This window comes from Cervus canadensis, chromosome 5, assembly GCF_019320065.1.
Source record: "Cervus canadensis isolate Bull #8, Minnesota chromosome 5, ASM1932006v1, whole genome shotgun sequence".
NCBI lineage: Eukaryota > Metazoa > Chordata > Mammalia > Artiodactyla > Cervidae > Cervus > Cervus canadensis.
In genome coordinates, this window is record NC_057390.1 from 26152943 (window position 1) to 26166358 (window position 13416).

General features: G+C 39.6%; 1 protein-coding gene across 2 annotated transcripts in view; it reads left to right on the forward strand.

Annotated features, from left to right (window-relative positions):
- The window catches only part of CAMKMT (calmodulin-lysine N-methyltransferase), a 410943-nt gene that overhangs the window by 340725 nt on the left and 56802 nt on the right, over positions 1-13416 (forward strand). For both annotated transcript variants that reach the window (XM_043468465.1, XM_043468464.1), the window contains exons 4-5: positions 10319-10379; positions 12322-12376. In XM_043468465.1, coding sequence (XP_043324400.1) covers positions 10319-10379; positions 12322-12376 — 116 coding nt within the window. The remainder of the gene's footprint in view (positions 1-10318; positions 10380-12321; positions 12377-13416) is intronic.

The window sequence follows — 13416 nt, forward strand, 5'->3', positions numbered from 1 at the left end:
TATACATTTACTTGCAGATAGAATAGCAGAGAAGGGTTTATTTAAAGTGAATTTAGGTTGTACCTCAACAACACGTTGCCTTATTTATCAAGTCAGTTTGCTGAACGGTGTGTTAACCTTTTGGAACTTGCTAAAGGCAATTCCTGCTATAAGAAGGGGACATAGTGCTCTTCATTCTCCTTCCTAAGCGGGGGAATTTGGAACAAAAGGCTGTTTTGAAATGCTGGGATGGGTGTCTTCCAAACAACACTGCTAAATAAACAAGTTATGTTGCCTAACTAGCCTAATGCCAGGGCCATTTAATAAATGTACGTTGTGGCTTTGGCATCTGTGGCACGCACCTCCTAAATACCGTTTTCTCTCCAGGGGGCACTTTCATAAATGCAGAGAGCATGCACTCCACACGGAACACAAGGCTTTCAATTTGTTTGGAATTCAGTCACAGTGTTTACCGAGAAGTGAGATAAAGCTGGACCCCAAAAAACAGGAAGCTACTATAGAAATCAGATTCACAGGTAACTCAGGAAGGATCACACCCTCCTTACTCGCCTTTAGAGTGCCACATAACAAGGGTGTGTCTGTGTGGGTGAAGTGGTTAGATACCTAAGATAAGGAACACTAAAAATTATTTCTAATACTTTCCTCTTCGCTTCACTCTATTTGACACCTTATGGCTCTTACATGATGGTCCAAGACACAACATATCCCTATTTTTAAAAGTGTGATTCCACCCTGAGGACCCTGAGCATCTTGGGGAAGGATGTTACTTGGAGTAAAACAGGCGATGAAAGTTTTCCCTCTTTTGTCTTTTTTTGGGGGGGTGCTGCGGGGAGGTCTGTGGGAAGGATGTGCTCTTTCAGGGAGAGCCCAGGCGGGGTTTCCCTGCTGGTAGGAGCTCTCTGGTCTGATTTTCTGGGTCTACCTTTCCAGAAATGACTGTTCTCACTTTCTGACATCCTCTCTGACCAATGGCGATGTAGCATTTACTCACCTAGAGAGCTCCTGCTGGGAGATGTCCTTCTACCTGTGCTTTGAGACTGCAGGAGAATTTTTTCTGCCCAAAAGATAGTTATTCTGAGGGAGAGGAAATATGTTTGAGGGGGAAAACACAGCATATATCTGAGAACAGTGCTCAGTACTGGAAAAGGAAAAGTTGGACTTGAGAAATTTGCCTGGATTAAGTAAATAAAAAGCTATCACAGCTACAATATATAGATGTAGAGTAGTTCTTTTCTGAAGCTGTGAGATTTAATTAACAAAGGCAGTTCTAATTTTGTAAAAGTGGATGTGTGATGAAGACTTGATCTCTAAGGTGATTTTGAATGCTTTCTAAAATCCTTTGAATCCTTTCTTGGATTATAGTACAAATAAAACATTTTAACCAACCCAACTTCAACCTAAAATGTTGTAAAGTAAAGCTCACTGATGATTTTATAGCTTTCGTTTGGAAATGCACAAATGCCATCATCTATAGCTATTAAAGATGGAAGAGTCCTCAAAGTCAATTTGACCCTTCCAATTTATTCTTTTTTTTAAAAAAGTTATTTTATTTCTTGGCCGCACTGGTCTCCATTGCAGCGCACAGGCTTCTTGAGCTGCAGCACATGTGCTTTCTAGTCATGATGTGTGGGTTTAGTTGCTCCACAGCATGTGAGATCTTAGTTCCCCGACCGGGGATCTAACCTGTGTCCCTTGCATTGGAAGGTGGACTCTTAACTGGACCACTAAGAAAGTCCCAGACCCATCCAGTTCATTCTTGAAACTAGATCGCTGAATATTCATTAGAAGGACTGATCTGAAGCGCCAATACTTTGGCCACCTGATGAGAAGAGCTGACTCATTAGAAAAGACCCTCATGCTGGGAAAGATTGAAGGCAGGAGGAGAAGGGGACGACAGAGCATGAGATGGTTGGATGGCTAAATGGACATGAGTTTGAGCAAGCTCCAGGAGATGGTGAAGGAAAGGGAAGCCTGGCATGCTACAGTCCATGGGGGTCTCAAAGAGCCAGACACCACTAAGCGTCTAAACAACAAAGAGCCCAAATATGATTTGTCCAAAGTCCCAAAATTAGTTGTTAACTGAGCTCTGAGAACTGGAAACGGGTTCTTTTGATTGCTGAGCCAGTCACCAGGGTTGAGGCAGTTAGTGTAGTGATTAAAAGACTGGACTGTAGAAACTGAGTAGGTGGGCTCAGATCCTGACGCCGTTTAAACCTTCTGTGCTTTGGTGTACCTCGCTGTGCCCCTTAGCTGGCCGTAACAATGGTACATATCTTATAGGGTTGTTTTAAGGATTAAATGAGATAATACATATAAAGTACACAGCTCAGTGTTTGCCCGGTAGTAAGTGTTCAAAAAGTAATCCTAACAACAACAGCAACAAACACTAATTGCATTTGCTTGGTACTCTTATAGCTCATTCAATCTTCATGTTACCAGAATCCAAGCGTCTACTGCTGGTCGCACAACAGGGCGATAAATCAATAGACAAGTTGTTGGGGCAAGGAATTGAAACTTTATTTAGAAAGCTAAAAAGCAGCTGGAGAAGATGGTGAACTAGTATCCCAAAGAACCATCTTACTTGAGTTAGAACTCAGTCTTCCTTTATACTAAAAGGGGAGGAGGTGTGGTTGGTTGTTGCAAGCTTCTTGGTCTCTAAATCCTTTGTTCTTGTAGCTGTCCAGGTAGGTTAGGTCATCATGTTCCTATAAACCTCCAACAGGACAAATGTTTTTCTCTGCAATTTTTTATTTCTATATGAATGGGAAAGAGTTATACTTTTAAAAATCAGAGCCTTGAAGATAGGTTATACTGTATATATCAGGCAGTTGCCTATACATTATAGACAACATTTTTAACTTGTAGCAAAAGCAATAAAATACAAAGATTAAAGTAAAAGAAACAGATCCAATTTGGAGGCAGATTTGTTCTTCCCTATTACACTCTCATCTCTACTTACAGTGTAGACAGTATTATTACTACCAGATAAGGAGGTGATGCAAGAAGAGCTTAAGTGACTTGCTAAGGTCACAAAGCTAATAAGCCTCAGAGCTGTCTTCCCAGTCCTTTGCTGTCTGCACCAGTGGAACCGTGGCCGTGGCTGCGGCGGCAGCGTATTCCTTTTTCTCAGCGGTGCTGCAGCGTCTTCCTGGTCCTGTCTCCACTTCTCGTTCGTCACTTAGTTGATTTTGCAGCATCTGCTCTAAAACTGACCATCAGACTGAAGGCTGAGGTCTGGGGAATGAGCGCCAAAGACTCTTTTCCTCTCCCTGCTTCAGGTTTATGCTGGAGCTGGGGCTCCTTTCAGCTTTCCCTTATTTCATAATCATCAAATTAATAGGTATCTGAATTAAAATTTAAGTTTTAAAATTTAATGCATGGCTCATAAAATCACACCTATAAACCAACCCAGTGTGTAGTTCTAGAAGAATATATTGTTGAAATACCTGGGCAATTTTTTGTGTCCCTTCACTTCCACATGCTCATTATCTGTATCAGTTGGCTTCCCCGGAACAGAAGAAAACTGCAAAACAATTCATTTGGCCCTTGATTTTGCAATCTAGTGGAAGGCAGTATAGCACAGAGGTTAAGAATAATGGCTTTAGAACAGATTACCTGGATTCAAATTCCAACTCAATGGCAAAATATCTGCCTAATTTGGGGGAAGATGTCTCAACCTCTCAGTGCCTCCATTTTCTCATCTACCTTGTGCCTGGCCAGCAGTCAGCATTCAACAAACATTAGAACATCACAGAGCAAGCTTCCACCCACTCACGGTACAGGGCTGCACTGGACATCACGTTTCACCCAGATGTACCTGTGTTCTCCGTGATCTGACTCCACACCCAGAGGCAGGCTTGTGCTGCATAATTACTGTTCAGAGCAAGTCTGTTAATGGGCCAGAGCAGACAGGACAAGCATTGTCTCTCTCTCTCTATATATATACACACACACACATATATATGGTATTATATATATAGTATTCTTACTTATGATTGATTTTCAAAGTTTCCTTAGCTGGGACAAATTTTTCCAGAGTTCAGTTTTGGTTTGATTTTATGGGTTGTCCATTAGCAATAATAATCTCCCTGAAAGTATCATAAACATAAAATCAAGATTGATAAAATTGCCTGAATAGACAAATGTCAAAATAATAAAGGCAAGAGCAGCAACAAAAATAGCTAACACTATTTTAAAAATTATTATCTCCCAGGCACTGCTCTAAGTGCCTTACAGGCATTATCTCATTTATTCCTCACAACAACGGTATGAAGAGGTACTGTTTTTGCTTGTACTTCACAAATGAGAATACTGAGGCATTACCCAACAATGCTGTCTAAAGTGGCAACCCCCCTACCCCTATAGTTGTTTTCTATTTCATTAATGTTTTTTTTTTCCACAACATTTATCACCATCTAGAACTACTTTGTTTATTGCCTCTATTAAAGCTATTTGGTCACAGACTTTGTTTTAATCACTGCTGTATCTTCACCTCCTAGAATTGGCCTTGCTTAGTAGCTCAGTCGTGTCTGACTCTTTGAAACACTTTAGACTGTAACCCTCCAGGCTCCTCTGTCCATGGAATTTTTCAGGCAAGAATGCTGGAGCAGGTTGCCATTTCCTCCTCCAGCGGATCTTCCTGACCCAGGAATCGAACCCATGTCTCCTGTATCGCTGGTGGATTCTTTACCTGCTGAGACACGGGGGAAGCCTGACAGTGAATGAGAGTTAAAAAGTTTAGGTACTTGCCCAAGGTCACACAGCCAGTAAGAGCCAGTATTCAAGCTGAACTCTGTTTAACTCCAGAGCATGAGATAAGGTTCTTTATTGTAGCTTTTTATAGCTTGAATCCCCATCCCTCGCAATCTTACCCAAGCCTAGTATTTTATGAATGAGCATGCTAATGCTCAGAAATGCTACATAACTTCCCAGTAGCACATAGATTGCTAGTGGTAGACCCAGGATCAGACCCCAGACCCCCAGCTGTGTTTTTGTACCATGAATGCAGCCTGAGGAGGAGCTCATATAAAGCTGAAGGAAAATCCTATACGTATCTGGTATACATTGTCAGCCCAAGTCTTCATGCCATAAACTTAAGTCACACTTGACACTTCCCTCTCTCTTACCACCCCCTTCATCTAATTAACTAATAATTAGTTTGTCAGTATACCTTCTAAATATAGCTCAAATCTTTCCACTTTTCTTCATCTCCACTAACTATCACCCAAGCCACCATCAGCACTGACCTAGGTAACTGTAGTAGCCTCCTCCCAGTTTCCCTCACCTCCTCTTGCCCTGTTTCAGCCTATTTTCTTCAGAGCAGTCAGAATGATCTAAAATGTGAATCTGACTATACCACTTTGCCACTTAAAATGTATCATTTACTTTAAGGTGCAATTTTAAATTCTTTTTTAAAGGAGTTTTTAAACAGATTTATTTATTTATTCACTCTCTTGACTGTGCTGGATCTTTGTTGCTACACAGACTTTTCTCTAGTTACGGCAAGCGGGGGCTACTCTCTAGTTGTGATACACAGGTTTCTCATTGCAGCAGCTTCTCTTATTGTGGGCTCTAGGGCTCGTAGGCTTCAGTAGTTGCAACTCCCAGACTCTAGAGCACAGGCTCAGTAGTTGTGGCACACAGGCTCAGCTGTTCCATGACATGTGGCATCTTCCTGGACCAGGGATCGAACCCATGTCTCCTGCACTGGCAGGCAGATTTCCCACCACTGAGCCAGCCACCAGGGAAGCCCACAGTTAAAATTCTTAACATGGCCTTTGAGCCTATAAAATCTGGCCCCTGAGCACCCCCTTCAGTCTCATCTTGTCCTGCCTCTTCTTTTCTCACTTATCCTCTAGCTTCCTGGACCCTGTTTCCATTCCTGGAGCATCAAAGTCTTCTCTTCAAAGCTTTATTTCATGGTGCTCCCCTTCTGTGGACCATTCCCTCCAGCTCTGGGCCCCTCTTCCTCCTTTTCTTGCCTGTTCATCCTCTGGGTCTCAGCCTGTCTACTATTTCTACAAAGAAGTGTCCCCTGATGTACTCCTCCCAGCCTCTCCTCCAACCAGCTTAAGTCCCCTATGATTGGTTCTCAGAAGCACTCTCTATTTTTCCTACACAGTATTTATTACATTTATAATTAGGCACATTACTTGTGTTATTGTTTGTCTAATAGTTTTCTTCCCTAACCAAACCAAATCTCCAGTGACCTGGCTATATGACTCCCTGCTGATCCACAGGGCCTGATATATAGTAGATGCCCAATAAATATTTATAGAGCATTCTGTATCTTCTTACAGATTTCCACTCTGAGTTCAAGACAAAGCAGAAATGCTTAAGTAAAAGGAGACAGAGCATAAACACTGAAAACAGTGCAAGAGGTTTACCTACCCATTCCAGCATGAGCAGCTTTTCATTTTAGTAATATCCACTGGTGGGTTTCTTCTTCCAGAAAAGTCAGTGGTCTAGCTAAGGATGTGCCGGCCTCTCTATTTGAGTCTCAGGTTTGAGAGAGGCCTTGCTTCTGACTTGTGCATGACAGACATGATCACTTAGTTGGGGGAAGGTAAAGAGAGCTGCTGCTTACTTTCCAGACATCAGCAGATCACAGAAAAGCCATGTCTCTGCTCCAAGAGCTAGGTCTATTGTCATCATGGGGCAAGTAGAGGCTGTCAGAGTCAAAAGAGGAGTCAGCAGTGTTGCCCATTGGCTACTATGTGTCAGAGTCCCAGGACTTGTTTCTAACACAAACTATGGGAAATCAAAAAGCTCTAGAATGGAAGTGATGTAGAGAGACCCATGTTTGGCTAAAGGCTCATGTCTCTTAATATCTACAGACAGTTAATTTTAGAATTTGTTCAGGCTTTGGGTTAATAACAGATGTGTTTTTTTCTAAATTAACCACAAAACTTGACATTTAAATTAATTCTAGGGCTTCCCTGGTGGTCCACTGGTTAAGAATCTGCCTCCCAATGCAGGGGACATGGTTACGATCCCTGCTCTGGGAAGACCCCACATGCCACAGAGCAACTAAGCCCTTGTGCCACAACTACTGAGCCCGCAGTCTAGAGCCTACGAGTCACAACCGCTGAGCCCAAGTGCTGCAACTGCTGAAGCCCTCACTTGCCTGGAGTGTGGGCTCCACAACAAGAGACGTCGTCACAGTGAGAAGCCCACACACTGCAACGAAGAGTAGCCCCTGCTCACTGCAACCGGGGAAAACCCATGTGTAGCACCGAAGACCCACACTAGCCCAAAATTAAAATAAAAAAAATAAATCTTTAAAAATTAATAAAATAATTCTAAACTAGCTACTTCACAGATGACAAAAAGCTGGTTACATACCTCAAATGGATCACATCACCAACCTTCCCCTTCATCACATGTAAAAGAAATCTCGTACTCATTAGCAATCACCCCTCATTTATTCTGGACATTTAACATAAATGGAAAAATAAAATATGTAGTCCTTTGTGTCTGGCTTCTTCCTCTTAGCATAATAATGTTCATGTTCTATCCATGTTGTAACATGAATCAACACTTTATTTCCTTATATTGCCAAATAATTGTCTATTACATGGATATACCACATTTTATTTAGCCATTCAGTAGTTGATAGACATTTAGGTCGTGTCCACTTTTTAGCTGTTATGAATAATGCTGCTGTGAACTTTTGTGTACAAGTTCTTGTGTGGACATTTTTTTCTTTTCTCTTGGATACATACCTAGGAGTGGAATTGCTCGGTTATATAGTAACTCTACATTTAACTTTTTGATAAGCTGCTAGACTGTTTTCCAGAGAAGGAAATGGCAACCCACTCCAGTGTTCTTGCCTGGAGAATCCCAGGGACAGGGGAGCCTGGTGGGCTGCCGTCTATGGGGTCGCACAGAGTCGGACACGACTGAAGCGACTTAGCAGCAGCAGCAGCAGCAGACTGTTTTCCAAAACGGCTGAACCATTTTACATAATTTCCCCACAACCTCACCAACATTTGTTATTGTCTGACTTTTTCAATATAGCCATCCTAGAACAGGGTGAAGTGCTATTTCATTGTGGTTTTGATCTGTACGGAGATGACCTAAAAGTTTAACAAATAAGCAAAGATTAAAATCCCTCTCCGGTCAAGGTTTTGAGGAAATAAACACTCTTATTAGCGTTGTAGCTTGGTACAGTTTTTGGAGGGGCAGTTTGATATATCAGAATGTGAGATGTACTTGACTTTTCAACATCTGTTCCATTTCTGGGTATTTGACCTAAGAAGAAAAAAATTATATGTTGGGGAAAAAATGTGTCTTTATTGTACCACTGTTTATAATATCATAATATCAAAAACTTAGAAATTAACTGAAATGTCTATCAAAAGGAAACTGGTTAAATAAACTATGATGCAAACATGAAATATTTAGGCAGTCATTAAAAATGATGGAGGTATAGTATATTTTTATAATCATGGCAATCTATCCATCACATACTTAATGGGGCAAAATGAGATTATTGAATACCTCCCAGAGAAGATCCCACCCGTGTAAAATGTCTTAATGCCTAGAGAGATTTTTTTGGAATGATGTTCAAAATGTTAACAGTGATTATATACTAGTGGTGGAATTTTAGGTGATTTTTAAACTTTATTCTTTGAACTTCTCATATCTAATTTAGTTAAAAATCAACCTCTATAATTTTTAAGAGAAAATTATAAAACTGTTTTAAAAGACTATGCATTTTAGAAATCACATTTTTGTTCTTAATCAAGGCTTGAATTTTAGTTAAATATTCTTCCCCATCATTATTTTTTAAATCCTCAAAACCACCTACTAAAGGCATAAAGAAACTCATCATTGTGGTGATTATATTCACTTGATGTGGGAAACTGTCTTGGGCTCTTCCTTCAGAGAATTTTATTATGTGTTTTAATCTTTATAGAGTTCTTTTTGTGTGGAGGTATGCCAGATATTAGGGCTTTGGGGTAGTGCCAAAGCTAATGATTAGGATCAGATCAAAAAAGTTCTTCATGTGTTCTGATTATTAGGATAGTTGTTTGAGGTTCACACTCTCTTCCACTCTTTTATCCCTCTTTGCAGGAGAATAACATTAACAACAATTTTCTTTTTCTTTGAGCTTGTTATGAGTTAGAAATTGTTTTAAATACATTTCATATACTTTACTCGTTTAATCCTCACAGCAATCCTGTGAGGTTGATATTACAATAATATTATTTTACAGATAAAGAAACTGAGGAACAGAGAGGTTAAGTAACCTATCTAAGGTCACTCAACTAGGAAAGGCAATGCTGGGTCTGGAGCCCAACTGAGTTTGGTTCCTAAGTACCTGTAATTGTAACTGCTACACTCTGCCTCTCTGACTTCTACTAAATATAACTCCAGACACTTCATGCTGGTTTATTTTGTTTCTCCCCCAAATTGTCATTTCTACCAGAAACGCCAGGGAGACTGAGCTAGTAAGAACAGGTGACGGGACTTTTCTGCAACAAATGTTCTACAGAGTTGTTTCTTTGCTGTTTATTAATATATGTATACCCATTGATTCTCTCAGCATTTTACTTACCATTTCTTTGACATCATCTCTGAAATACCAAAAGTATAAAGAAAAAAATTAAGAGCACACCCATCTTCTCTTTAAGCAATTCATATTCATCTGTGAAAAACTATTGTTTTCTAAATAAATGATTTACAGATGATGATTTTAGGAAATGCTCTTCCACAGAATTTAATGGGTAGTATTATTGTTAAATTGAAAGATGTACAAAGTTGGTGAAACTTACATTTTTCAATTTTATACTCCAGTTGGATTTTAGTTGAAGAAAGGAAATAATTAGGTATATGAAAAATGTTAGTATGGAGTCAGACAAGAAAGGTATAATAACCTCAGTGGTTTTATTTGCTCCTGGAAATGATTTTTGCTGAGTATGAGCTACAAATACAGTAGGTCTTCATGATCCTAAAGACTTGGTCAAAATTAAGATTCATTTGTATAAGAGTAAGATCTACCTGAAATACCATTCAAAAGTTAACTTTGGATGTTTATAATTTTGGCTGTTATTGTTTTTGCTGTTTTGTTGTGATTGAAATCTAGTAAAAATTATTTAGGATATTTTCCTGGGGGAAAAGTTATAATCCAGAACAAAAGAAATGCATGTGATATGACGTTACTAGTAATAATTACGGTAAGTTTGATTCAAGTTGAAATCGCTTATACTGAACATTATTTTTTAAAAGGCATATCTTAAGAGCATGACTACAGAGAGTGTTTACAGAAGAAACTTCTGTGACCAAAAAGTCTATATCCGCTTGTGTTTTTTAGGCATCTGGCCGGCTGAAGAGGTTTTGGCTTACTACTGCCTCAAGCACAGTAGTATATTCAGGTACAAAGCTGCACTTAAAAATTTGTTTAGCCCACTATAGGTACTGTATCTACTTGTTAACGATCACCATGATTACATTCTTCAAATTAACCTGTTAAATGTATATATAATAAAGGAAGAAAGAAATGAAGGAAGGAAAGGAGGGGGAAGGTCATGGTGAAAACATGTTGCTTCTGAAAAAGAAATCTGAATTGCCTTTGGGTACTAATATTGCACAGCAAGCTTTTTGCCATGTGTCAAAGGCTTTTGATTTCCACTCAAGGCATTTTATTTCACTTTGATTTTGGGGAAACGAAAGTGAAGCTCCAATCAATCCTTACTGATTGTAAAGGTCAAAAAAAAAAAAAGACATTCTTTAAAGTTCTGCTAGGAAAGTCACTATGGAATATTTGATAAATAAATACCCCACAGCTATTATTTAAAGATGCCATCCCATCCCTTATTTTAAAGTAACAATATGTACTTGTAAAATATAAATTACCATTACAGATTCATGCAATGGAAAAGAATGTTTTCAACTGTGAATGTGCATTATAGATTAAACCGTGGATGGGATTACAAAAAAAGAAAAAACTCCTTTTAAAAAAAATGCTGAAGATGTTTGGTAGACTCAGAAAATATGGGTTTTTTCATTTCCATTCTCATTTTATAAAAGTCATCCAATATATGCTTCCTTAATAGTCCATTATGATTCCAGACAAGCCATTAGTGATCATTTTAACAATATATACTTACAAGATCAGGTGTGTGTTGTAACAATATGTATTTACAAGCCTGGGTCAATAATATGTAGTTTTTGAAGCTCTGTGGGTCCATATTTACCGACCAGTTTCTAATTGCTTTGAATAACTAAATACTCATTATGTGTATTTCAGAATACGAGTGTCCTGGCTTGGCTTCTTCTTCTTTTCCCTCTCTTCTCACCTCTCCCTCCCTTGATTCTTTCTGTCCTTTTTTTTCCCTCTTGCTGAGGAAATAAACTTCCCAAATTGGGGAGAAGAGACAATCTCTTAAGAGTATAAGCATATAAAGTAAGAACAGGGCACTATTGAACTGAGCCTCAGAGCTGCCCTAGAAGTCTGGCATTTGCTCATCTCACTGCGCTTAAGCTTGCCTGGAGCTCCAATCAGCAAGCAGTGGGCCAGAGCAGGAATGTCACACGTTGAGGGCTGATATTTAGGCACAAAGAGGAAGGTAAGTGCAGAGTGCCACCCCAGACTGTCAGCTTTAACTCTGAGCCGCTTTACTTTGGAGCGGTCAAGTCGGAGCCCAATCATTCCTTGAGCCTGGGTTTGCTGGCTTAACCATATTATGTCCCCACATTGTTTATTCACTGTGTTGTGTTGGGGTCTATTGTTATTTAAGTGTTAATTGCTAAATGTTCCTTGTGTAATTGTTCTTTATGGGGGCTGTTCAGCTTTCCAAAATACTGCTGTTTGTTTTAGATTTTTTTTTTAATTCAAGATTGCATGTATTTGTGTGTGTGTGTGTTGTGTGTCTTTCACTATAATATACGTATATACACATTCACATATATTCTTCATTTACTTGTCTAACTGTTTTTGAAGGAATGAATGTGGATTAACAGTGTTATCCTTTCCTAACAATTATCTTTCGCTACTCTAGCTAGTTTAGTTCTAAAAGACAGCGCCATTGACAGGGGAAAAAAAGGGAACCTTCTCAGATTTTTCAGCTCAGCGGTGGTAATGTTGCAGTGAACACTAATGAGGGAACCCCCACTGGTTTGCCTGCTTTGTGACTTTTCTATTTCATAATTATTTTTAAAACGCAGAACGACATGAGGTAGCCTCGTCATGTCTCTACAACTTCCTGGTAGCGCCGTTCTTACTGCAGATGGCAATTTGTTCTTGTAACATATATATCTCTCTGCCCATTTTCATCTCATTTGTATGGGTTCTACCATTTCTTTTCTCTCTTTCAGGGACCTTGCTGTGTGTGAGCTAGGGGGTGGCATGACATGCTTGGCTGGGCTCATGGTAGGTCTTTTCTCAATTCCAATCCCATTCAGAGAGAGGAACAAAAGGAAAAATGTTCCAGGGCCTCCAACTGCTGGGTCAGAGAACCGTCAACAGCATCAGCTGCGGTCAAGCTGCCGGGTCTTGAGAGACCTTCTAGATTGACTTACTTTCGGATCATATTGATTTTATGGTTGCCTCGATGAGCAGAAACATTTTACCTCAGTGTAGTCAATATTGCTTGTTGTGACATTCCAGGCCTCGCACAGTCTTTCTTCGCCATAGCAAAAGCATTTTTTTTTTTTTTTTCAGATTATAGTCCCATTTGCTAAGATACAGGAATAGCCCGGCAAATCACAGTTGGAGCACCATGATATAGCTGCTAATGTTTTGCCTGCATTATTACACCAACAAACATGATCCAGAGCGCTCAGTAATTAGATTCTTTTGAATTAGATTGGCCATTCAGGAACGTCGTTCCCCATTCTCTGGGTTCTGAGTCATGTATTCAGGAGATATTATGTAGCAGCACAGTGCATTAGACAAGTTTTTATGTTTCTACAAATAAAAGCATATTGTTACACTGATTGGCATTTGACAAACCTGTCGCTCTTACACAATGTGTCAGGGTTACAGCCCAATGTGCGAGCATGTCAAAGCTCACAAAAAAATTACCCTCACAAAGCCATCTGCCTGCAATGCAAAGTTATATGAAGGGCATCAGGCAGTCAGACAGAAGCAAGCTGAAAGGCAGAGTGACAGCCTTGTATGATGGCTCTACTAGATAAACAGAAGCCCACAAATGAAAGCCTCTCAGAATACCATCATCCGCTGTCACAATGCAATTACCGAACAGAATGATAGCAAGATAGAGGCTCCCGCAAATGGAATGATAAAAGTATTGACTGATTTGATTGAATGATTAAAATAATGCAGACATAAAATGAAAAAAGATTGAAGATTGTTACAGAGAAATAGGTGAGGAAGCATGATACTGAAGGCTTGTCACTCCTGTCTTCACTTCCACACAGACAAGCATATTTGCTCATTGTTTGCTGTGC